Genomic DNA, 25,905 nt, shown 5'->3' with positions numbered 1-25,905 from the left:
CGCTATTCTTCTCCCCCTGCCCCTTCCCCCATACACACTCTCTCTTTCTAAAGTAAATAAATAAATCTTCTAATTAATCAATTAATCAGATTAGATTAGAAGTGCAATTCTAGGTGCACCTGGCGGGCTCAGTCAGTAAAGCATTCAACTCTTGATCTTGGGGTCATGAGTTCAAGCCCCACATTGGGTATAGAGCTTAAGTAAGTAAGTAAATAAATAAATAAATATTTTAAAAAATAAGTTGGTAACATATAATATTTTTTTTTAAAAAGAAGTAGAATTCTAAATAACATCGTTGGGCCCTTTCTTTTCAATTAGTTCATGTATTTACGGATGAACATTACTTACCATTAGAATTAGATAGGATTCAGTATGAATTCTATTCTAGTTTTCTTTTTTTTTAAGATTTTATTTATTTATTTATTGTCAGAGAGAGAGAGAGAGCAGAAGCAGGGGGAGTGTCAGGCAGAGGGAGAAGCAGGCTCCCTGAGGAGCAGGGAGCCTGACATAGGACCTTATCCCAGGACCCTGGGATCATGAGCCAAGCCAAAAGCAGATGCCCAACTGACTGACCCACCCAGGCATCCCCCTAGTTTTCATTTTTGTAGATTTAAGAACTGAAAATTTTGTTCCCATAAATATGTAGATATAAATAGAGTCTTGTCATAGCAATGTCACTAAGTTCTTTGAAATCACACGAAGTTATATACCAAAACACAGTGACTTATCATCAAAAATCAATCAGCTGGTTTCTTCAACAAATGGTGCTGGAAAACTGGATATTCATATGCAAAAGAATGACGTGGAACCCCTACCTCATGCTGTATACAAAAATTAACTCAAAATGGTTCAACAATCTAAATATAAGAGTTTAAGCCATAAAACTGTTAGAAGTTCATGACCTTGGATTTGGTGATTTTTTTAAGGTTTTTTTTTTTTTTTTTAGTAATCTACATGCAACGTGGAGCTCAAACTCATGACCCTGAAATCAAGGGTCGCACACTCTCCTGACCAAGCCTTCATTGATGGGTTCTTAGATATGGACACCAAAAGCACAAGCAACAAGAGAAAAAAATAGATAAATTGGACACCACCAGAATTTTAAATATTTGTACTTCTAAGGACTTTATTACTATTTTTTTTAGTAAGCGCTTACATCCAACATATAACTTGCACTCATGACCCCAAGATCAAGAGTGGCACACTCTGCTGACTGAGCCAGCCAGGTGCCCTGATCTAAAGACATGTTATCAAGAAAGTAAAAAAAACAACCTAAGAATAGAAGAAAATATTTGTGAATCACATATCTTATAAGAATCCAATATCCAGAATACATAAAGAACTCTTACACTTCAACAACAAAGAGGCAAATAAAAAAAATAATAAAAAAATTAAAAAAATTTAAATATGGTCAAAGGACTTGGATTGGTATTTCTCAGAGAAGATACACAAGTGGCACCAACAACCACATGAAAAGAGAACGCAACATTGTGAGTCATTAGGGAAATGCAAATCAAAACCACAATGAGCTACCACTTCATACCCACTAGAACGGCTTAAAATACATATATATGGAAATAAGTGATAGCTACGATGTGGAGAAATTGGGACCCTCATACAATGTGCTGGTGGGAATATAGAATGTCTCAGAGGTTGTGGAAAACAGTTGGGTGTTTCCTCAAAAGTTAAATATAGAATTAATATATTACCCAGAAATTCAACTCCTAGGTACATACCCCCCAAAACACTAAAAACAGGGGCACCTGGGTGGCTCAGTGGGTTAGGCCTCTGCCTTCAGCTCAGGTCATGATCTCAGGGTCCTGGCATCGAGCCCCACATCGGGCTCTCTGCTCAGCGGGGAGCCTGCTTCCCCCTCTCTCTCTGCCTGCCTCTCTGCCTACTTGTGATCTCTCTCTTTCTCAAGTAAATAAATAAAATCTGTAAAAAAATAAAAAATAAAAACAGGTACTCAACAAATGCATGTGCATAGCAGCACTATTCACAATCGCCAAAAGGTAGAAGTGGCCCAAACACCCATCAGCAGAGGAATGAATGACCCAGTGGTATATCCATACACTGGAATGTCAGTCGGCTGTAAAAAGGAAGGGAGTACTGATCCATGTTTCAGTGTGCATGGACCTCAAAAGGCATTATGTCATGTAAAAGAAACCAGACCCGGGGCCACATAGTGTATGATTCCATTTATACAAGATACCCAGAATAGGTAATTCCAGAGAAACAGAACACATCCTGGTGGTTGCGGAGAGCTGCAGGGAGGAAGGGAACAACTGCTTAACGGGTACAGGTTTCTTTTGGGGTGATGAAAATATTTTGGAATGAGACAAGTTGCACAACATTGTGAATATACTAAATGCCACTGAATTGTTCACTTCAAAATGGTTAATTTTATGTTGTGTCGATGTCCCCTCGATAACAAAAAGGATAAAATAATAAATAAATCAGCTGCCACTCACCTTTGTTGAAAGGACAGAGAACGTAGCTGACTTGCAGAATGATGTCGCTAGGCCACTCACTTTCTCAGAACCAACACAGATACCGGAACTGTCCCTTTGGTGCCCTGTTGCTTCGACCTTCCTGAATGCCCCTGGGACCTAGTTTCTGTGGTAAGGGAAGGCTGGGCAAGGGGATGCGGACATGTGTTTCTCCTTCACAGGGGTCTCCTCGGGACCCCATGCCTTTTGAGAGAGCAGATCTGAAAAGGGCTCCCTTACATCTATCCAGGTCCACCTACTCCTTGGACAGCCCTCTCATACTACCGGGACACACATCCCTAGTTTGAAGCCAGCTGCCCTGGAGAAGCGTACAGGTCCCACTCAGAGAAATAAAAGAGAGCTTGTAGCAGCATTGCAGTGATAACCACTAGTTTAAACCACACAAAAAGGGGGCGCCCAGGTGGCTCAGTTGGTTGAGCGTCCGACTCTTGATTTCGGCTCAGGTAAGGATCTCAGGATTGTGAGATCAAGCCCTGCATCAGGCTCCATGCCCAACAAGGAGTCTGCTAAAGATTCTCTCTTCCTCTCCCTCTGCCCCTTCCCCTGCTTGCTCTCTCTCTCTCTCAAATAAATAAATCTTTATCAACAGGATAAAGGATTAATTGTGGTGTAAGCTTGCAATAGAAAGGAAGTGAGTGAATTACAACTACACAACTCAACAAAATCAGAACCAATTAAAAAGCCTGCTCCAGAAAAACACAACATATGACTCCATCCATGTGAAGATCGAACATACAAAGCTAAACAGCATGCTATTTAGGAATACCTACAATATGCATAGAAATTTCACTCATAGCGAGTGAAATTATGAAGACAAGAGATGGACATATATTTAAGAAATTCGGGGTAAAAGTCACCCTGCAAAAAGGGAGAGGAATACAATCAGTGTGCAGTCCACAAGACATCTAAGGTCCTAGGAATTTATTTCTTAAGTATTCTGTTTCATTTGTCTTTTTTTTTTTTAACATTTTATTTATTTACTTGTGAGAGACAGCACACGCACGCATGCAAGGGAGAGAGCACAAGCAGGGGGAACAGCAGAGGGAGAGGAAGAAGCAGGCTCCCTGCTGAGCAGGGAGCCCAATACGGGGCTCAATCCCAGGACCCTGAGATCATGACCTGACCTAAAGGCAGACACTAAACCAACTGAGCCACCCAGGCGCCCCTAACTATATAGGCTCCTTTTATACGTTCTTCTATATGTATAATGTATTCACAATATATATTCTTAGAGGATGAGCACGAAGGGGTGGGGCACAGTTGCAATGCTGGCTGTGCTGGGAAGGACAAGGTAAGATGTGGTGGCAGCCTAGAGGGACCAGGCTGAAGAAAGATTTTTTCTTTTAATGCAGCAAAGGCTTGTCTGGGTTTAAAATAAAGGGGCGAAGACCGTTCGGCCTCTAGTACATGAACACTGGTTCCATTCACGAGATTGGGAAAATAAAGGGGTGAGTATAAAGCCCAAGAGGGCAAGAAACAGAGCAAGGTAAAGAATGGGAGCTAGGGGGCGCCAGGGTGGCTCAGTGGGTTAAAGCCTCTGCCTTCGGCTCGGGTCATGATCCCAGGGTCCTGGAATCGAGCCCCACATCGGGCTCTCTGCTCCGCGGGGAGCCTGCTTCCCCCTCTCCCTCTCTGCCTACTTGTGATTTCTATCTGTCAAATAAATAAATAAAATCTTTTTTTTTTAAAGATTTATTTATTTATTTGACAGAGATCACAAGTAGGCAGAGAGGCAGGCAGAGAGAGAGGGGGAAGCAGGCTCCCCGCGGAGCAGAGAGCCCGATGTGGGGCTCGATTCCAGGACCCTGGGATCATGACCCGAGCCGAAGGCAGAGGCTTTAACCCACTGAGCCACCCAGGAGCCCCAATAAATAAAATCTTAAAAAAAAAAAAGAATGGGAGCTAGGAAGGGTGGACCGGCTTTCAACAGGCTCTGAAATTAGGGAAAGGGAAATAAGGATAAGCAAAGAAAGAAATGTTTGGGGTATGAAGGAGGGCACTCCAGTCTGTTGAGAGAAGAGGATCGGGAGAGGGGTCAGGGGCTCAGGCAGAGGGCCTCTTCCAGGTGCATCAAGGGGCCCAACTGCAAGGTGCCGCTAGGTCAGAACGGCTGAGTGGTGCATGTGAGTGCTCTCTTGTCCGGACAGGGAGAAAGGGGAAGCTGAGATGCCTGATGGTCTCCCTGGGGAGTGGGGCAGGTATACTCACTGCTTCTGGGGGGGGGGGTGGATTTGAGGGCTACTTAGAGAATGGTACGTTGGAGTGGAGTTTCAAATTTTATAAAGGAGGAAGTTCTGGATCCTGTCAGTCACCAGAGGACGAGCCTGGCAAGAAAGTGGATGAAATGGAGTGAAGATAAAAGTTGTCCAAAGGTCAAAAAAAAAAAAAAAAGGTTGTCAGAAGTTCAAACAGCTTTGAAGAAACCAGTAATATTGGTGGCGGGGAAGGCAGGAGAACTGGGTGGGGGGTAGCAGGAGGCCTTTCAGTGTGTACCCTTTTACCCTTTCTCAATTTTGTGGGTTTGGGGGTTTGGGGTTTTATTTGTTTAGTTGGTTGTTTGCTTTTCAGAGTTTTGTTTTGGTTAGTTTGGGGTTTCGTTTTGTTTGTTTTTGGAGTGAAGGAAAACAGGCTATTTACTGGTGCACCATCACGCAGGAAAACCGAGAGCTAATGCTCAGAGGCCTAAACTCCCCATCAGCTTCCAAGCAGCGGTCTTTAAAGGGTGAAAATTGGGGTGCCTGGGTGGCTCAGTGGGTTAAGCAGCTGCCTTTGGCTTGGGTTCATGATCTTGGGGTCCTGGGATCAAGTCCCACATCAGGCTCCCTGCTCCACGGGATCCTGCTTCTCCCTCTCCCTCTGCTGTTCCCCCTGCTTGTGCTCTCTCCCTCGCGTGTTCTCTCTCAAGTAAATAAATAAAATCTTTTTTTTTTTTTTTTTTTTTTTAAGGTCTGAGGTGATCGTTCTGCTGCAGGGGCCTGGTTGTTCCTCTTCAGGGGCCTGGAACTGCAAAACATTCTTGGCAGATCCTGCTTAGTGATCATGACCTGAGTCAAAGGCAGATGCTTAGCTGACTGAGGCACCCAGGTAACCCCCTCCATTTCTTGAAGAGAATACTGAAACCTCTGGGACCTTGATGGCCTCCAACCTGAACTAGAACCTAGACCTTCTGTCTCCTACTTGTTCCTTGCTCCCTAGTCAGACTTTATTTCTCAAGCCCACTAAGAATCCTGAATTTACCCTTCCTTGACACTACACCAGCAAGTTCAGTGCTGCTAGCCAAGGACTGGAGGGTCCCTTATCTCACCCTGGCAGAAGTCTGGAACCAAGGGACAAGCATGTAGATACCCCTACATGGGCTATGTGGGAAAACACCCTGTAAAGCATCTGTCTACCAGGCTGCACAGGAGAAGGCAGTCTTGTTGGGCACTATGGTTTGTTTCCATATAAAACTGTAACTGGGCGGGCCTGGCATTTGAAGGATTCATCAGCTCACAACTCTACCTGCCTCACAACAGAACCTGTCTTAAAAATCCCAAGCTGAGATGAGGGCCCTTGTCCTGTTCACACTCCCCCAGAAAGGAGAAGTAGCAAAAAGGTGACAGAATACAAAACTCGACAAACTTCAGTTCTTACCTGGACAGGCTGTGTATTTCTGATTTCACTAGAGTGTGCACTATTCTTTTGAGAAGTCTGGTAATGAGGGAAAGAAGAGATGAGACAGGGAAACAGAATATCCAGTTATAGTTCTTTTGAAGATTTTATAGTCTCCCAAGTAGGCAAAGGGAAGAGAGCTATCTCTTCTAGCACCCAATGTATACCAGGCTCCCTTAAACCTCAAATTAGCCTTGTGAAAAATCAGGGTCTCCAATTCAAAGACAAAAATGCTGTGATTCAGAGAATTGAGTAATTTGCCCAAGGGGCCTCTTTTAAAACGTGATGGAATATGGGTACACCTGGGTGGCCCATGGTCTCAGGGTCCTGGGATAGAGCCTGGGGTAGGACCTAGTGCTCAGCAGGGAACCTGCTTCTCTCTACCCCCCCCCAGCCTCTCCCTCCTCTACAATAAATAAATAAACCTTAAAAAAGAAAAAAAAAAAAAAAAAGGTAGTGGAGTATGACTTTGAGCCTAGGCGTGTCTGACAGAAAAGCCAAAGTTCTTGCTTGGATTTATACGGCCTGACTACAAAGGAGATTTCTACAAAGAGTGCATTTTAGAATAAAGAGAATTGGGTAGAGGCATAAAAGGCAAAGAATTTAAAAGGGAAAGCAAGGAGTCCAGCACCACCTAAACACTGCCCCAACTCTCCCACCAAAGGTCATCCCTCTGAGTTCAGGAATTCAGTTTAAGTCAGGAACAAACTTTTTCTGGGTGGATGCTGGCTGAGCTGAAAAGGAACGACTTCAGCAGTCAGTCATTTACTGCATGCCTTTTATTTGCAAAATATAATTCATGACATAATTCCTGCAATCAAGTAGTTTACAATCAAATGGGGGAAACCAGATACTGAACCCATTATATAACAAGCAGTTTCCTCAAAATTGATGTGTAAGAGAAATGCTCTAGTCTCCTGGAGTCTGTAACCAACCAGCCCAACCAATGGGAAGCAGGGCCTTTTTCACCTGGGTTTGGATGGGTGGGGAGGGGAGTGTACAAGAAAGGGGCGGGGAGGGCAATCACCCTTTGCCCAACGTGCTAATAAATGGTGTTGGCAAAGCTGTGGAGACCGCAGGTTAATTGGGAGTGACAGAGAAAGAGATAGTAGAGGTGCAGAGTTGAGGAGAGCTTTTATTTAGGGCGATGGATCTCTGACCTTGCCAGAGACAGCTGCAGTTGGAAAGATCAAAGATGGTAAAATGGTATTGATACAAATAATCGCATAATTAGAAGAATTAGTGCTAGGGCTAATTATACAGTAGGGGTGAAATGGGCAAGGTCATCGACAGTACACACAGTGGAGGACCTTTGCCTTGGCAAGAAGTAGGATCAGTTCTTAGAATGGAGGAGAAGGTCGGATGGGTGTGATGATACACTATTGTTAAGACAGAGGCAAGTGGAGGGCCCTGGATTGTTACTGTAGGAAGTTAAAACTTCGTTTAGGCCAGGAGGACTTAAGTGGTCACTGGCTTCAGAAGAGTTGGAAAGAAATCTTGAAGTGTGGCCAGAGGGACTGTGAACATACTCAACAGAGGATGCACGCGTGGGCAACTTCGACCTGAGCTCTGATAGCCGCCGGGCGGTCTGGGTCCCTGGGAGGGGCTGCAGCCCTGTCCCGCACGGCACAGCTGGGCCAGAGCCGCACCCGCCCTGAGAGCAGGTGGCCGCACGATCGGCGGGAGCCTGGCAGGCATGGAGCGCAGGCGGGGGCGAGCGCTGGGGGGCGCGGAGCGGAGGGCGCCACGGGCCGCCGGGAACGGGGGGCGGGCCCGAGCAAGCGGGCCTACGCGCGGCACTTGGCACGCACGCGCAGACGGGCCGCGGGGCCCGGAGGCACAGAGGAGGGGGAGCGAGAGAGGGGGGTGTGGAACGTATTTCCGCTCTGGCGGACAAATAATACCGGCCAAAGGGGAGGCCAGGCCATCCGGCCCTTTAACCGTGTGGGGGGGACTGGTGAAGAAAGGGGGGTCGGGAAAGGGGGAATCCTGCTCCTTTAATTCCCTCCCCTCTTCCTCCTCCCCGAGTTCTCGCCGACGCCGAGGCGCGCGGGGCCTGGAACACACTGCACGAGCCGCCCCCGCCCCTCCTTCCTTACGCCCACGCGGAGCTGGCCCCGCGCGCGCGCCTCGTGCACCCCCGCGCCTGCGCGCTGCCCAGGCCCTGCCCGTGTTTGGGGGCGCTGCCGACCCCGGGGGGGGTGGGGGAGATAGGGGGGGAAAAAACAGCGCGCGGAACCGGGCCAGGTGAGAGGCGCGTGCACTCAGGGTCGTGGGGCTGGGGGGGCGTGCCACGGAGCTCTGAACGTGGGGGGGGCGTGCACGAAGCGTGCAGGCGGCGGGGGGAGGACGTGAAAGGCGCGTGCAAACGTGCAAAGGGGGGGCGGAGGAATGAAGCAGCGGGGAAAGGGGGCGGGGTGAGAAGAGGCTGCAGCCCGGGCCACCCCGGAGCCCAGAACCCCAGGCCTCTGCTCCCGGTTTCTCCTACCTTCCCCGTGGGCGCGCGGGCTCGCCGGGTCCTCGCCCGGTCGGGCTGGGGGGTGTGGACGCCGCTGCCCCGCCCCCGGGAACCACGCCTCCGTCCTCTCGGAGGGACAGCGCTTCCCCAGGGACTGGGGAAACTGAGGAAAAGGCCTGAAGACTGGGAGATCCGAAGCTGGGAGGCTGGGCAGAAATGGGGGCGAGGGGCCTGGAGCGTTGGCTTAGCAGAGCCAGAGACCTTTGTCTCTGACCAGGTTTCCTTCCCGACCAGGGTTGCCCACCCCCGCCACAATGGCCTCTGGGGTGGAAGTCCTGCGCTTCCAGCTGCCCGGCCACGAGGCCGCTACCCTGCGGAATATGAACCAGCTCCGCGCAGAGGAGCGGTTTTGCGACGTGACCATTGTGGCCGACAGCCTCAAGTTCCGTGGCCACAAGGTCATCCTGGCTGCCTGCTCGCCTTTCCTGAGGGACCAGTTCCTGCTGAACCCCAGTTCTGAGCTGCAGGTTTCCCTGATGCACAGTGCGCGCATCGTGGCCGACCTGCTTCTCTCCTGTTACACGGGTGCTCTGGAATTCGCTGTCAGGGACATCGTCAACTACCTGACGGCTGCCTCCTACCTGCAGATGGAGCACGTGGTGGAGAAATGCAGGAACGCCCTCAGCCAGTTCATTGAGCCCAAAATAGGCCTCAAAGAGGACGGGGTCAGCGATGCCAGCCTTGTGAGCAGTGTCAGTGCCACCAAATCCCTCCTCCCTCCCGCCAGGACCCCAAAGCCAGCCCCCAAGCCCCCACCCCCGCCCCCTCTACCCCCTCCACTCCTACGGCCCGTGAAACTGGAGTTTCCTCTGGATGAGGACCTGGAGCTGAAGGCCGAGGAAGAAGACGAGGACGAGGACGAGGACGTGTCTGACATCTGCATCGTCAAGGTGGAATCGGCCCTGGAGGTGGCACACCGGCTCAAACCTCCCGGAGGTTTGGGGGGAGGTCTGAGCATCGGAGGCTCCGTGGGCGGCCACCTAGGAGAGCTGGCCCAGAGCAGCGTGCCCCCCAGCACTGTAGCCCCACCGCAGGGGGTCGTGAAAGCCTGCTATAGCCTGTCTGAGGACGCAGAAGGGGAGGGCTTGCTGTTGATTCCCGGAGGCCGGGCCAGCGTGGGGGCCACCTCGGGCCTGGTGGAGGCAGCAGCGGTGGCCATGGCTGCCCGGGGGGCGGGGGGCAGCCTGGGGGCAGGGGGCAGCCGGGGACCCCTGCCGGGGGGCTTTTCCAGTGGAAACCCCCTAAAGAACATCAAGTGCACCAAGTGCCCGGAAGTGTTCCAGGGCGTGGAGAAGCTGGTCTTCCACATGCGGGCGCAGCACTTCATCTTCATGTGCCCACGCTGCGGCAAGCAGTTCAACCACAGCAGCAACCTCAACCGCCACATGAACGTGCACCGCGGCGTCAAGTCGCACTCATGCGGCATCTGCGGCAAGTGCTTCACGCAGAAGTCCACGCTGCACGACCACCTCAATCTCCACTCCGGAGCGAGGCCCTATCGCTGCTCCTACTGCGACGTGCGCTTCGCTCACAAGCCCGCCATTAGGCGGCACCTCAAGGAGCAACATGGCAAGACCACGGCGGAGAACGTGCTGGAGGCCAGCGTGGCCGAGATCAACGTCCTCATCCGCTAGCGGGGCAGTCTCGGAGGCCAGGAGGCAGGCGTCCCTGGGCTGAGTGGGAAGGGAGCTCCTAGCCCAGGAGAACAGGGCGGGTGGGAGGGTCGGGAACAGGCAGGTACGGTGGGGAACCTGAGCAGATACATCCTGAGGGAGGGGCTGAAGATTCCTTGGAGAGAAGACCCCTGCCTTTTCAGGAAAAAAAAAAAAAAAAAGTGATGGAGAGGGAGAGGATTCTTGAGAAGGCCAAGGGAATATGGGCTCCCAGAGAAAAATTTTCTTCTCTTAGAGGTGCATGGAAATGTGGAGGGAGGGAAAGGGTCTTATAGAATGAGAAGAAAAAAGGAAAATGATTTATTCCTGGTTAAGGCTGCCCAGGGTGAGGTTCTGATATTTCTTGAGATGGGGGGTGGGTGGGTGGGAGTTGGGAGGGAATTTGGCAGGAGGCAGCTTACATGCTCCTGCATAGCATAGATCCTTGGGAGAGGGAGTGGTGGGGGAAAGGATTATTGAATCCCAGAAAAGGAAGTGGGGAGACAGTTCTTGCATGCTGGGGAAATGGGACTGTGGGTAAAGGCTCACTGGAACTCTAGGGAGAACCATGTCAGGTGCCAGGTAAGAGAACTTGGGGGTGAGCATCCTGGGTAGATATGGAAAAGTGGGGGACAATAGTGAGAAGGATGAATAGTGATGGGGGTGGGGGGTAGGGCACTTAGATGAGAGGATACAAGGAGGGCTGTTGGGTGGGAGGGAGAGGAGTAGAGACTTATACAGTATTTTTTAAGAAAAAACGTATTTTTTAGGATTTTTTCTGGAGTTTGGGGTTTTAGTTTTTCTGCTTTTGTTTTCCACAAAATAAATAATTAAAAAAAGAAACCCACACACTTTCTTTCCTTTATACTCTGGCAACTGCATGTGTATGACTATCCCACTCTAGACAGTCTCTCATTTATGCCATTTGTTCAATACTCAGCACAGCTCATGTAGGACCCATGCTTGAAGGAGACTTGACAAGAGCAGGGGATTGTGACAAGTGGGCTTCTCTGGCTGGGGACCCTCCCAGTTCTGCAACCTCAGCATCTGGCAGGTATCTCATACTTAGGTTCCATGATTGGCGGTGGTGGTAACACACAACTTCCCCCTCTATTACAAGAGTTTGGTATCAACCCTGGGGATGAGCTATAAAGGTGATCATTATGCCCACCAAAATTGTAAGCAGGAGGCTATTTTTGGGCATTTATATTCTGAGGAAAGGTTTCATGTCCTCCGGAAAGCTTAAAAAAAAGGCAAAAACACTATGTTTGGATTAGGGTATGGAGAAGACTACAAGTCCCACAAAGCTCTGGAATACTTCTTAACCAAAGAGAACTACAGTTCCCAGAAGGCCTTGAAATGGCCTCAGGTGCCCCATACCTCAACTAAGGGCTTCTATCAAATACTGCGTGTGAAATCATACAGGGTTTTCTCCAAACTTTGACCATAATGTAATCCGCAAAGGGATGGTATCCTAAGTTATACTATCAAGGTTGTATATCTTTGTGTAATATTATTCATACTTACACTGTTAACTGGGCTTATGCCCCCACTTAGTTCCTGACTATGCTTGTGAAGTGTTTGGCACAAAGAAAAAAAAAAAAAAAAGATTAGTAGTGTCACTAGGCAGTAATAATTCTAGGGCCTCTGGGGGCTTACTTGGATCCCTAGTGCCTATGGTGACGTAACAGGTCTGGCATAAACAGGAGAGACTTTAGCCCTAGGTTTTCAAAAGAGGACGCCGATCCAGGAGACATGAAGCACCAAGATAGAAACAGTCGGGAGTAAAGGTGTCCTCCGCGCGTTCCCACTGCCCCCTTCCTGCTCGTTAGTGAAGCCAGGCCAAAACTGAGCCTGATCCATCTGGCGACCCAGAAACCAGAAAGCACCCAGAGGAGGGAGAAACATAACGCGGGCTAGACTGGAATGACAGCCGCTGCCGAAAGCAGTGAGGGTCAGAGGACACTCCCTTCGTTACCTACAAACAGGCGGGGGATGGAGAAGCCACACCTGAACCCAGGCGTGCCTCACCTTCGGCTCCCCGCTGAGCTGACGCCAGGATTAGCAGGAATTCTCCCCTGCAGCCCCCCAGCTTAGGGCAGCCACTGCCATTTCCGAAGCGGCTCTCGAGGGGAAAATGGCCAGAAAGCGCGTAGTGGCTCCTTTAAGGCTCCTCCTAGCCCTCCCTCCCCCGCCCACGTGACCCGGGGCGGCCGCGCGCCGGCTCGGCCCCCCGCGCAAGCGGCGATGGCGGCGGCGGCGGGAGCTGCAGCGGCGGCGGCCGCCGAGGTGCGGAAGGGGAGGGGGAGAGGCGGGTGCATGCCCGCGCGCGCGCCCGGGGGAAGCGCGCGCCCGTGCAATGCTCCGGGGGTGCAACGGGGCCGGGGGGCCCGGACGGGACCTGCAGCAATCCGGAGGGCCAGCACCGGGGGCGGATGAGGGGTCCAGGGGGTGGGAGGTGGGGGGAGTGGGCACGGAGGCACGCGTGCAGCCGCCGGCTGCCCCCGAGTGGGCGGCTGGCGCCGGGGCCCCAGGAGCACGCGCCAGGGGCACGAGGGGCCGTCCACCGGGCTGGGGGGCAGCGGGCGCTGGAGGGGTTGGTGCCCGGGGTCCCCGCGGCCTGGGGGACAAAGGGGGAGCGGCGCGTGCAGCCGGGAGGAGGGGGCGGGGCCGGGGCGCGGAGGCCCCGCCCCCTCCCCCTCCTCTTTTCTCGGCCCCTGAGATGCGGGGTCTACCGAGAGGGAGGGGGCTAATGCGGGCCCGGGGAAGGGGTCGTGCGGCCCCCCCGGGCAGCCGAGGCCGCGGAAGGGGGGGCCCTCATAGAGGAAGAGGTAGGCCCCGGAGCCTACTCTCTCTTCCCAGAGCCCAGGCGTCCTGGGCTCCCCAACTTCCAACTGGACTGACCAGCCCCCCTATACCTTGTGTCCCCTGCCAGGGGGAGGCCCCTGCTGAGATGGGGGCGCTGGTGCTGGAGAAGGAGCCTAGAGGAGCCACTGAGAGAGGTGAGTGCAGCAGAAACGGGCCCAGTTGGACCTTCACCTCCCCCAACACCGGATTCCCTGAGATCTTAACCCTGAACTTTTTATTTTCCATTACAGCCCATGGCTCTTTGGGGGACACTCCTCGTAGTGAGGAGACCCTGCCCAAGGCCAGCCCCAACTCCCTGGAGCCTGCTGGGCCCGCATCCCCAGCCTCTGTCACGGTCACCGTTGGCGATGAGGGGGCTGACACCCCTGTAGGAGCCGCACCACTCATTGGGGATGAACCTGAGAATCTGGAGGGAGATGGGGACCTCCACGGGGGCCGCATCCTGCTGGGTGAGAGGCTGGGGAGCCTGGAGGCCTGAGGTGGGGTATTCTCTGAACACTTTCACTCTTATCTTGCCTCTGCCTGCCTGCCTCTCTGTCTTCCAGGCCATGCCACAAAGTCATTCCCCTCTTCCCCCAGCAAGGGGGGCACCTGTCCCAGCCGGGCCAAGATGTCAATGACAGGGACTGGAAAATCACCCCCATCAGTCCAGAGTTTGGCTATGAGGCTGCTGAGTATGCCGGGGGCCCAGGGGACAGCTACAGCAGGGCCCGAGCCCCCTGTGGCCACACCCAGCCCAGAGGGACAGCCCAAGGTCCACCGAGCCAGAAAAACCATGTCCAAACCAGGAAATGGGCAGGTGAGGATTTGCAGGGGAGAGGTGTGGGGGTGGGGAGACTAAAGTAGTCCACTATGAACTCCTTTTGGGCCTTTTTTTTTTTTTTTTTTTTTTAAAACAGTTTAGCTGGAGACCTTTCTTCATCCATTCTTGGTTCTACATACTTACTTGGGGGCCACTGTGTGTCAAATTCTGGGCTGGGCTTAATCTGAACAGACAAGTTCCTATCTTCCTGGAGTTTACAATTCTTGGGGAGAGGAGAATAGAAAAAAACAAAGGTTAGAGAGTTAATGATGTAGTTAACCTCGTAATTATTCTTATGATAATGACTGTCTAAGGAACTTCAAACTCTCTTTCTACCTCAAAGTGGGCCCCAAGGGAGCTTTTTCCTCCCTTTGAAACTGCCCCTGCTTCCTTTTTCAGAGGGTTTCTAAGGGTTTTGTTTTTTTTTTTTTTTTACTGTGAATCCCTACAAGGAAGGAGGTGAGGGAAAGGACAAAAGCCCCAGAATTTCAGAAGCTTTGTAACAATGTTTCTGGGGCTCCGGTATCATTTTGTTTTGGATATGGTTTAGGCAGTTTTGGGCAAGGCGTGAACCTTTGTTTTCTCCTCTGTAAAATGGGTAAATAGGGCCTGCTTCTGCGTGCTTGAAGAGGTAAGTGTTAGGTGAGGATATGCTTGACACACTGCCTCTGAGGAGACCAGAGTTGTGATTGCCACATTCTGGTTTATTGGAGCTTCAGATGGCAATTTTGAGGGTGTGTCTCACCCACCCCAGCCTCATCCAGGGCTCCAGGCTAATCCAGAACTACTAAGTGTGTAGAACTACTAAGGTAGTTAATAGAACTACTAACTACCCTAGTAGTTAGGTAGAACTACTAAGTGTGTTTCCTCTTGGTCCCCAGCCCCCGGTCCCTGAGAAGCGGCCCCCTGAAGTGCAGCATTTCCGCATGAGTGATGATGTACACTCGCTGGGGAAGATGACCTCAGGTCAGTCCCACCCCACCCCCACCCACTGGCCACTGGATAAGACCTGTCCTGAGGGTTTAAGGACAGGCCTTAAGTCCTTTCTCCCTCTCTCTCTTTTCTTCCAGAAGTGGCGAAAAGAAGGAAGCTGAACGCCGGAGGTGGCCTGGTGAGCCTGGAGAGGCAGAAAACAAGGCCTCTCCACCGGGGCGGGGGCTGTATCTTGTACCCAGGGGAAATGGGGGTCGGGTACCAGGTACCAGCAGCTTCTGTTTTTCTGATCTTTCCTAGTCAGAGGAGTTGGGTTCTACGCGGGGTTCGGGAGAAGTGACCATGGAGAAAGGGGGCCCAGGGTCCCTGGAGGAGTGGGAGACAGTGGTGGGGGACGACTTCAGCCTCTACTACGACTCCTACTCAGTGGATGAGCGTGTGGACTCCGACAGCAAGGTGAGGAGCTGGCCTTCCTCTAACTTGCTCCCGGTGTGTGCTCCATCCCAGCCCATCCCCTGCCGCTCCCCAGGGTGGTAACCTCCATCCTGGACTTCGGGTTTACCATCCCATTTTGTTGTTTGTTTGCTTATTCGTTATTTTGCTCTTGGTTTTGTCTCACACGTGTTTGCTCACGTGGTATAATGCTGTTCTCCCTGACGTGCTTTCTATTTAACGTGACATCGGGAAATTTCAGATATGCATAAAAGAATAAGGGCTGAGCTCTCACGAAGCCTCAGCCCACCCCAGCAGTTGTCAGCACACAGCAGCTCTTCACTCAACTCTTCCTCCCCCAGCCCGCCCACCTCCCGGACTGTTGTAAAGTAGCCATCACATCGTTTTTATCTGGAAATGTTTCCATATGTATCTCTAAACATGAGGCCTCTTCCTGAGTTTTAAGATCATGGCTTCACTGTATTCACAACCTCAAAAATGTCCCAATGACTCCTTAAAACCATCACCCCGCTACCAGGGTTCACATTGCCTCCGTGGTTTCATAAATGGGGTTTTGTCTGTCCAGATTCAAATGCGCTGCATCTACTAGTTTGATCGACATTTGCCTTAGGTCTGTCTTGATGCGTGGGTGCCCCTGGCTTTGAAAAAGAAGCTTTTCTTGCCGTTTACTTGTTGATAGAACCGGGTCACTTGTAATATAGAATTCCTCGCATTTAGGCATTCACTGATTGGGCGGGGACTGACATGTTCCTCTCTGCCCGGTATTTCTTATAAAGCAGATCTAGAAGCACTATTGGCTTTGGGTGGTTTTTTGTGTTTTTTTTGTGTTTTTTTTTTTAAGTGGCGAGAAGATCTGATAGCTGGTGTGCATGTTTTCCTATTGCATCACATCAGGAGTTATAGGACATCTCATCTTTTATTAGTCATATTTAAGATTGGTCGGTGGATTTATGGAATATCATCCTCATCCTCATTGTAAAGTTCCTCCTGAGCCTCTCATCTAGTGTTTTGAGCAACCACGTAGTAGTCTTGCCTACGTGTGAGAACGTCATAGAGTATTAAACTATGTGCTTGTTTTCTGGTAATTTTTTTCCCTTAATATGTTGCCAAGATTCACACACATTGTGAGTTTTTCACAGCTAACATTCAGCACTCTTGCCTTCCCTGTCCATGCTCACCTCCTCCGGGGAGCCATCTGGGCTAATAGTAGTAGCCTCTTTGTTTTGCTTCATTGTCTGAGTCTTGGGGGTTGGCTCTCTCCTGCCCTGCCTCTCTCCCAAGTTTCCCCCAACGGGGCTGTGGCCTGGAGGTTGCTGTTTCCTCAGACCTGCCTTGCCTTCCTCCCAGTCTGAGGTTGAAGCTCTGGCTGAACAACTGAGTGAGGAAGAAGAAGAAGAGGAGGAGGAGGAGGAAGAAGAAGAAGAAGAGGAGGAAGAGGAAGAAGAAGAAGAAGAGGAAGACGAGGAGTCAGGCAATCAGTCCGACAGGGTAAGGGTGGGAGGCTAGCATCCCTAGGAGTGGGGGGCTGTGGGGCCCGAGATCTGAGTACTCATAGGGAAGAGGTCATGGGCTGGGGGCCAGGCTCTCTAATTCTTATGCCATCCCAGAGTGGCTCCAGCGGCCGCCGCAAAGCCAAGAAGAAGTGGCGAAAGGACAGCCCATGGGTGAAGCCGTCCAGGAAACGGCGGAAGCGCGAGCCTCCCCGGGCCAAGGAGCCACGAGGTGAGGAGGCTCCTCTGCTTTTGGGTCCCCTCCTCCAGCCCCCTCCCGGCCCCCAGAGAGTGTGCACGAACACACGCTCATGCATGTGCTCACGCACACACGCCCGCATGTACGCACGCATCCAGGCACCTGTGAGCTCGCACTCTCACTCTCTCTGTCTCTATGTCAGGAGTGAATGGTGTGGGCTCCTCAGGCCCCAGTGAGTACATGGAGGTCCCTCTGGGGTCCCTGGAGCTGCCCAGCGAGGGGACCCTCTCCCCCAACCACGCTGGTAATTGCCAATTGCCGGGATGGCGAGCCACTAGGGGGCAGGCACCCTCTGGGCTGGAGGGAATGGGGAGGAGGGGGACCCCACTGGAGCCCAGGTGTCTATCCATGGCCAGGCTTTGGGAGTTCTAGAGCATGGAGGGAAAAGCAGGGTGGGGGTGAGAGGCCCCAGCAGGGATCCCTGTGGGTGACGGGATTGGCCTCCCTCAGCTCCCTTTTCCCTCTGTCCAAGGGGTATCCAATGACACGTCCTCACTGGAGACCGAGAGGGGCTTTGAGGAGTTACCGCTGTGCAGCTGCCGCATGGAGGCTCCCAAGATTGACCGAATCAGTGAGCGAGCTGGGCACAAGTGCATGGCCACAGAGAGTGTGGATGGAGAGGTGGGCCTGGGAGCTGCCAGGGGGCGTGGCGGTGGTGGGGACCCAGCTCCAGGCCCCAGCCTCATCCTCTCCCTGCCCATTCACACCGCCACAGCTGTCAGGCTGCAATGCCGCCATCCTCAAGCGGGAGACCATGAGGCCATCCAGCCGCGTGGCACTGATGGTGCTCTGTGAGACCCACCGTGCCCGCATGGTCAAGCACCACTGCTGCCCAGGCTGTGGCTACTTCTGTACAGCGGTGAGTGGCCAGAAGGGCAGGCCGGCTGCGTACCCCACAGGGGAGGGCTGTCCCAGAGCCTGAGTGCCTTGTTTCCTCAGGGCACCTTCCTGGAGTGCCACCCCGACTTCCGTGTGGCCCACCGCTTCCATAAGGCCTGTGTGTCCCAGCTGAATGGCATGGTCTTCTGTCCCCACTGTGGGGAAGATGCATCTGAGGCCCAGGAGGTGACCATCCCCCGGGGGGATGGGGTGACCCCACCAGCTGGCACTGCAGCCCCTGCCCCCCCACCCCTGGCTCAGGATGCCCCCGGGAGAGCAGACACTTCCCAGCCCAGGTACTGGCCTCCCCTTTCCCAACTGTCTGTTCCCTGCCCGGCGCCATGGCCTGTAGACATCAGCTCCTTCTCCTGCAGTGCCCGGATGCGAGGGCATGGGGAGCCCCGGCGCCCACCCTGCGACCCTCTGGCTGACACCATCGACAGCTCGGGGCCCTCCCTGACCCTTCCCAACGGGGGCTGCCTGTCAGCTGTGGGGCTGCCCCCAGGGCCCGGCCGCGAGGCCCTGGAGAAGGCCCTGGTCATCCAGGAGTCTGAGAGGTGAATGCAGGGCTGTTCTCGGGCCGGGCGGCTGGGGCTGAAGGTGGGTCAAAGGTACTGAGGGTGATGCTCCTTCTGAGGACCCTACCCCTGTCCCTCACCGTGGCAGGCGGAAGAAACTCCGCTTCCACCCCCGCCAGTTGTACCTGTCCGTGAAGCAGGGGGAGCTGCAGAAGGTGATCCTGATGCTGCGTGAGTATTCGGCTCTCGCGTTTGTTCTGCGCACCTCGCTGGAGCAGCAGTTACGTACCAGACGCTGAGGGTCCCCGTCCGTCCCTGAATCACTTAGCGTGCAGCGGAGACAGACACACACATAACCTGTGATGGTGGGGACAGTGGTGACAGCGAGCACATAGGTGCTAGGGACAGTGCTGAGTGCATACATGCGTTCACTCACGCCAGCCTTCCCAGTGAAAGCCGGGAGAGGTTGACTAGAACAAGGCCCCGTCCTCTGGCTCTCTCACTTACTGCTTGTCCCTCTCTCCTCCGGTGTGGCGGGTTCTCCCCACAGTGGACAACCTGGACCCCAACTTCCAGAGCGATCAGCAGAGCAAGCGCACGCCCCTGCACGCGGCCGCACAGAAGGGCTCCGTGGAGATCTGCCACGTGCTGCTGCAGGTCAGCTCCCACCCGGCCCTCTGCCTCCGGGACCCGGTCCTCGCACCCCTTCCCTCGCGCGGCCCTCCAGGGGCACCAGCCCACGTGCCCCCTCCTCGCAGGCGGGAGCCAACATCAATGCAGTGGACAAGCAGCAGCGGACGCCGCTGATGGAGGCTGTGGTAAACAACCACCTGGAGGCGGCCCGCTACATGGTGCAGCGTGGCGGCTGCGTCTACAGCAAGGTGTGCAGAGCTGGCCCCACCCCCACCCCCCACCTCCTGGGGCCTTGGGTCAGAGGGTGGGCTGCGGAGCTGGCAAGGCACTCACTGGCTGGCCTCTCCCTCAGGAGGAGGATGGCTCCACCTGCCTGCACCATGCAGCCAAAATTGGGAACTTGGAGATGGTCAGCCTGCTGCTCAGCACGGGACAGGTGGACGTCAACGCCCAGGTCAGCAGCCTGGCTGCCCCACCAGCCAGCCCCCTTCCTCAGGGTCCTGGGCTCAGCTTCGGGCTTCAGGCCCCGGGCCTCCTTTCAGCCTCCGCTGACTCTGGCCCTTTCCCTGAATCTCAGCCCTGTTCCAGTCTGTCTCCATCTCTTTCTCCCTCCTTGTTCGTATTTTTTCTTTACTTTTCTCTTTTTTGCTTCTTTTTATCAGTTTGCAGAACGAAGAGTTGCTGCCTTAATCTCTAGAAACATGCAGATATTCTTTATTACCTCTTAGTTTGTCATATCTTGGGTGTGTTTTGGCCTATTACAGTCATTCTTCAGTCTTTGATTTGTTCGTTGTTTGTCCAGGAGGAGCCCTTTGAATGAGGCTCCTGTGGCTTTTGCTACAACCCAGCAACTTCTGAGAGCATCTTTACCTTTTAGCACGTTTCCTGCCCCAGGCTGAATCTGCCATTTCTCTAAGACACTCTGTTTCCTTTATTTATTTATTTTTTAATTTTATTTATTTATTTGACAGAGATCACAAGTAGTCAGAGAGGCAGGCAGAGAGAGAGGGGGAGGCAGGCTCCCCCCTGAGCAGAGAGCCCGATGCGGCGCTCGATTCCAGGACCCTGGGATCATGACCTGAGCTGAAGCAGAGGCTTTAACCCACTGAGCCACCCAGGTGCCCCTTAGAGACTCTGCTTCCTTTAAATGGAAAATATTTTTTAGAGACTGCAGCCTGTGTGCTGTTGGGTCATTACATTCTAGGACTTTTGAGTGGAAAGACCTAGGAAATGTCTGTGTTTTAGAAAGAGAAAAATTACTCTACAACCTTGGACAGTAGTCACTATTAGTCCCATTTTATAGACTGGGAAACTGAGACTCAGAGAGATGAAGAGACTTACCCAGGGTCCCACAGCATGTGAGTGGTGGGGCTGAGATTCCTGCTCTCAGCCTAGCTCTGGAGCCTGTGCTTTAGACCTCACGCTGCTGGCTGAGTGCTGGGTGGACCGTGGGCAGGGGACAGTGACCTCTCACCCTCCTCCCTCTCTCCCCGCTCACAGGACAGTGGGGGGTGGACACCCATCATCTGGGCCGCGGAGCACAAGCACATTGAGGTGATCCGCATGCTGCTGACCCGGGGCGCTGACGTCACGCTCACGGACAACGTGAGAGTTTGGCGGGGGTTAAGGGAGGTGGGGGCTGCCCTGGCCTGCCCTGAGTGAAGGGGAGGCTGGGTTCCGGGGCTCACGGCTTGGGCCCACACCATGCCCCTCCCACCTGCATAGGAAGAAAATATCTGCCTGCACTGGGCTTCCTTCACGGGCAGTGCGGCCATCGCCGAGGTCCTCCTCAATGCCCGCTGCGACCTCCACGCAGTCAACTACCACGGGGACACGCCCCTGCACATCGCGGCGCGGGAGAGCTACCATGACTGTGTGCTGTGAGCCCCCACCCACCCTGCACCCTGGCATCCCGGCACAGGCTCCCAGCCCCGGACCCCACAGGCTCCCCATCCCCTCCCAGGTTGTTCCTGTCACGCGGGGCGAACCCGGAGCTGCGGAACAAGGAGGGGGACACGGCGTGGGACCTGACTCCGGAGCGCTCCGATGTGTGGTTTGCCCTGCAGCTCAACCGCAAGCTTCGGCTGGGAGTGGGGAATCGGGCCATACGCACTGAGAAGATTATATGCCGGTGAGCCCGGAGCCCTCTGCACCCGGGACAGCCTCTGCCCCGCCCCCAAGCTCTGCTGAATTCTCAGAACATCCCTTGGGCACCCCCGAACAAGCTCCGCTGAATCCTCAGAGCCAGCCCCCAACAGGATGCCAGAGACAGTAAATGAGAATAGAGCTAAATGAGGGTTTCAGAGGAGCTGTGCGCGTTTAGTATTAAGAGGGTGCGGTGCAGCAGTGGGGACATACCTGTAGTAGAAAACTATTTCTCAGTTATCTGAAGTCCGGTTTTCATTGGTTGTCCCACAGTTTATTTGTCAGTCTTCCTCCCCCTGTCCCGACGAACTCCCAGAAACACCCCCTTCCCTCCCACGGCCCCAGGAACCTCTCAGGCCTCTCCTTGCACCTGGTGGACCCCGCACCCCCTCCTCTAGCTCACCCAGCCCCATCTCCCTTGTGTCAGGGATGTGGCTCGGGGCTATGAGAACGTGCCTATCCCCTGTGTCAACGGCGTGGACGGGGAGCCCTGCCCTGAAGATTACAAGTACATCTCCGAGAACTGCGAGACATCCACCATGAACATCGACCGGAACATCACCCATTTGCAAGTGAGTGGGGGGCCCTGCACCACCCCCCCAGAGGGACATCCAGAGCAGCCAGGGCCAGTCGGGCAAGTCGTGGATGAACAAAGGAGCCAGGCTGAAAGGGAACTCGGTGTGGGCCTGCAGCCATCTGGGAAAAGGGTGCTTTCTTTAGGACATGTGAAGGTATATGGGCTTACAGTAGCCCTGGGACACCTTTGTCAGCAACACCTTGATTCCCCCTCACCCTGGGACCATCAGCACCCACTGTCCCGAAGTAACAACCTCAGAGGAAGCACAGTGGTGGGGGATCAGGGAGCACTGGCTGCTGAGGGGACAAGGCTACTTCTGAGGGTCGAGCTCATCCCCTGCCTCCTGCCCCAGCACTGCACCTGTGTGGACGACTGCTCCAGCTCCAACTGCCTGTGCGGGCAGCTCAGCATCCGCTGCTGGTATGACAAGGTGCGTGCTCTCCACCAGCTCCCTGCCACCAGTCCCTCCCTTGTGTACAGGGGGGGCAGGGCAGGGGTTCGGGGGGGCGCTGCCAGGATGGAGCTGGGCCCATGCCCAGCTACGTGCCAACCAAGGGTGTGGTGTAGGTCCTAGTCTCTGAGCTTGGCACGTGTGGCCTCCCTCAGCCCGTCCTCCCCCGTCTGTGGGGTCGGGAGCCGTAGTGGGCACCACATGGAAACTACTTGTCCTTCCCTCCCTCGACCCCAGGACGGGCGGCTGCTCCAGGAATTTAATAAGATCGAGCCCCCGCTGATTTTCGAGTGTAACCAGGCGTGCTCCTGCTGGAGAAACTGCAAGAACCGGGTGGTACAGAGTGGCATCAAGTGAGGCCCGCCCTTGCAGCCCGCCCTCAGCCCCCCACACCCCACATCCCACCACCTGATGCCAGCCTCTCTCCCATCCCCCAGAGTGCGACTGCAGCTCTACCGGACAGCCAAGATGGGCTGGGGGGTCCGTGCCCTGCAGACCATCCCCCAGGGGACCTTCATCTGCGAGTGAGTAGGGGTCGGGGTGGATGCCCAGCTGCAGCTGCCTCCCAGGTCTCCCTCCGCTCTCCTCCCTGACAGGTCCTGCCCCTTTTCACTGCCCCTTCCTGGCCAGACTGCACCTGCCCCTAGCCTGCCCAGACTGCAGAGCCTCCTGCCACCACCACCATATCACCCCTCCCCTGCCTTTCCAAGCTGGGAAACGGACCTGGTTTGAGCTGCACTCTGCCGCTGGGTGTCCGTGGCCAAGTTCTTAACCTCTTTGAGCCTCATTTCTCTTGTCTGCAAAATTGAGGTGGTAATGCGACCTTTCCATCCACCTCCACTTTCTTTTCCAACCTCTGTCACCCCCTGTCTGGCTCCTCCCCCATGGCTGGCAGACTTCTAGGCCTCCTTTGACCCCATTTCCCATTTAAGGGACCATCCATTTTCTCTTACTTTTTTTTTTTTTTTTAAGATTTTATTTATTTGAGAGAGAGAACAAGTGGAGTGGGGGCAGGGGGAGAAGCAGGCTCCCCGCTGAGCAGGGAGCCCGATGTAGGACTCAATCCCAGGACCCTGGGATCATGACCTGAGCCGAAGGCAGACACTTAACAAGCCACCCTGGCGCCCCCATTTTCTCTTTATTGGGTCATCTTTCAACTTTGTGGAGATGACTGCTTCCTCCTGGACCTTGAGTTCCCCACCATTGGCTCATTGCTCATCCCTGCTGGAATCAGCCTCAGCCCTCACCCTCCTGCTGACGCTGCCTCTCGACAGACCTCCCCTCACCCCGTGTCTTGGTCCTCTTTCTGGCGTCTGGCACCCCACCTTGCTCTGGCTTCCATGATGCTGTCCTGACCTTGGACCCGTCCATCCTTCCTCTTCACCAGCTTCTCTTCCTCTACTTTCTAAATGTAGCTGTCCTTGTCGCTAGCTCCTTCCCAGAGTCCATCACGGCCCCTATGGCTCCACCCCTTCCTGCAGCCCTGCCGTCAATCCTGTCCTACAGCCTGGCTTCGCCCCCACATGCTAGGTGCTTCACACCCGTGTGCTAGGTGACCCCTAGTGCACACACCTCCCAGGCACTAAACCCACATGGATTCCCCCCCACAAAAAACCAGCTGCCTACACATTCTGGTCCCCTTAACCATAGGGGCTTGCCATCTCCCTGCTCACTGTCTCTTCCTCCTGCACAGCTCAGGCCTTTCCCTTTACCTTCCCCATGGCTGTTTCTCTAGCTCATCTCCAGCCCACTAGCCCCCAGCTTCCCCCACATGTCCTGGTCCTGCCTGTTGTTCTAGGTATCCAGCAGAGACCCCAGCTGGCAGGGGGAGGCCCTATGATTCCTCTCCCACGCTGGTGTCCCCTGTTCTTCCTCCTGCTCTTTGCTCCAGGGGGGGGAGCTACCCACCTCCCCCATCCCATGATGTCTGATGTCTGCTGTCCTCCCATGCCCACTCTGCCCTGGCTGCCCACCCGCCCCAGCCATGTTGATCTGTGGGATCCATGGACACAGACCAGGGCAGTTGAGAGATCATGGAAGAGGATTCCGTGGGGTGGTGAGGAGGGACAGGGCTTGGAGCTGGCTCCCAGTAACCCCCACTCACCTTCAGAACCACCACCTCCTGCCCCACAGGTATGTCGGGGAGCTGATCTCTGATGCCGAGGCTGATGTGAGAGAGGATGATTCTTACCTCTTCGACTTAGACAATAAGGTGGGCAGGAGACCCCTCTGTGCCTTACAGTCAGTCAGCAGATGGGAATGTGGGGAGGAGGGACTGGGGGGTTTGTTGGGGTGGGGGTTGGCCAGGCAAGCACGGTAGTAGACAACTTGAAGGGTGCCGCCCTCCCCTCAGGATGGAGAGGTGTACTGCATCGATGCCCGTTACTATGGCAACATTAGCCGCTTCATCAACCACCTGTGTGACCCCAACATCATCCCTGTCCGGGTCTTCATGCTGCACCAAGACCTCCGCTTTCCACGCATTGCCTTCTTCAGTTCCCGAGACATCCGGACTGGGGAGGAGCTGGGGTGAGGTGTCTCCAGTGTGTGGCTGGGGTGTGGGACATGCAGTGAGCCCAGGACCAGACACCAAAGGCTGGAGAGTGCCTAGTGTCCAGGCAAGGAGTAGAGCCAAGGCTCTCAAGACATCAGTATAAATGGAGTCCTGAGCCTCCCAGATTTTGATTCAGTAGATTTGGGATGGAGCCCAAGATTCTGCACGTCTGACAAGTCCGCAGGCAGGGCCAGTTTGGCGGCTGTGTGCACACAGAAGGGCTAGGAGCCTGTCAGGAGAAGATGGGGGTGGGTGCTTTGGGGCAGGCCTGGGCCACTGGCTCAGGATCCCATAGCCTCTTGTGCTCCTCTGACAGGTTTGACTATGGTGACCGCTTCTGGGATATCAAAAGCAAATACTTCACTTGTCAGTGTGGCTCTGAGAAATGCAAGCACTCAGCCGAGGCCATCGCCCTGGAACAGAGCCGCCTGGCGCGCCTAGACCCCCACCCTGAGCTGTTGCCTGAGCTCGGCTCTCTGCCCCCCGTCAATCCCTGACAGCGGACCACACGTGCACCCCGCCCCTGGATGGCCACCAGCTCAGCAGCCCCCTCTGCCACTTGCTGCTCACAGCCCACATCTTGGGGTGCTGCCGTCTTCTCTCCCTGCCCCTTTCACACATTCCTTGGCCAGAGACCCCAGCCAGGCCCTGGAGGTCTGACAGCCCCTCTCTCCCAGAGCTGGTTCCTCCCTGGGAGGGTAACTTCAGGGCTGGCCACTCCCTGTTCCCTATCCTCAGCTGAAGTTTGATGAATTGAAATTGGGCCTCTATGCCAGCTGGTTTCCTTTGTTCTCAATAAATACTGGGTTTGGTAATAAACTGTCTTGATGGTTGTTGGGGGTTTGGGGGGTTTGGTCAAGGGGGAAGCACACGTGGCTAGAGGGAATGTGGGTCCAAGGGAACGAGCAGGATGGGAAGCCGGCCAGACAGGTGTGGCTGGTGTGGACAGCTCCCCGAGGGGAGGGGAGGGGGGGTTGTGGGGAGACCACTGTGGACAGAATCCAGCAAA

At 54.2% G+C, this 25,905-nt stretch overlaps 2 protein-coding genes across 6 annotated transcripts; both read left to right on the top strand.

Moving 5' to 3' along the window:
- The first annotated feature begins 8,001 nt into the window (after positions 1-8,001).
- ZBTB12 (zinc finger and BTB domain containing 12) lies at positions 8,002-10,516 on the top strand. The gene is made up of 2 exons (XM_032847202.1): positions 8,002-8,411; positions 8,917-10,516. Exon 2 carries the CDS (start codon positions 8,937-8,939, stop codon positions 10,314-10,316), a length of 1,380 nt encoding a protein of 459 aa, XP_032703093.1. The 5' UTR covers positions 8,002-8,411; positions 8,917-8,936; the 3' UTR covers positions 10,317-10,516.
- Positions 10,517-12,581: 2,065 nt separating this feature from the next.
- Positions 12,582-25,715, top strand: EHMT2 (euchromatic histone lysine methyltransferase 2). 5 transcript variants are annotated; one of them, XM_032847161.1, is made up of 28 exons: positions 12,582-12,623; positions 13,270-13,336; positions 13,433-13,651; positions 13,748-14,001; positions 14,886-14,970; positions 15,075-15,115; positions 15,238-15,393; positions 16,738-16,878; positions 16,998-17,112; positions 17,282-17,383; positions 17,612-17,760; positions 17,855-17,998; positions 18,079-18,314; positions 18,393-18,575; positions 18,685-18,767; positions 19,087-19,193; positions 19,295-19,417; positions 19,522-19,623; positions 20,670-20,774; positions 20,895-21,049; positions 21,133-21,300; positions 21,742-21,886; positions 22,244-22,321; positions 22,580-22,695; positions 22,780-22,866; positions 24,476-24,554; positions 24,696-24,871; positions 25,213-25,715. In XM_032847161.1, the coding sequence occupies exons 1-28, from the start codon at positions 12,582-12,584 to the stop codon at positions 25,391-25,393; spliced, it is 3,639 nt and encodes a 1,212-aa protein (XP_032703052.1). In that variant the 3' UTR covers positions 25,394-25,715. The 5 variants fall into 5 exon arrangements, with proteins under 5 accessions (XP_032703052.1, XP_032703053.1, XP_032703054.1 ...); XM_032847162.1 differs by lacking the exon at positions 17,282-17,383; XM_032847159.1 differs by lacking the exon at positions 12,582-12,623 and having other exon boundaries at positions 13,035-13,336.
- The last annotated feature ends 190 nt before the right edge of the window (positions 25,716-25,905 follow it).

Source organism: Lontra canadensis, unplaced genomic scaffold (assembly GCF_010015895.1).
Source record: "Lontra canadensis isolate GAN:19392208 unplaced genomic scaffold, GSC_riverotter_1.0 scaffold186, whole genome shotgun sequence".
In the NCBI taxonomy this organism is placed as follows: Eukaryota; Metazoa; Chordata; class Mammalia; order Carnivora; family Mustelidae; genus Lontra; species Lontra canadensis.
Note: the sequence above shows the minus strand (reverse complement) of the source record. Positions and strands in the feature narration are given on the sequence as shown.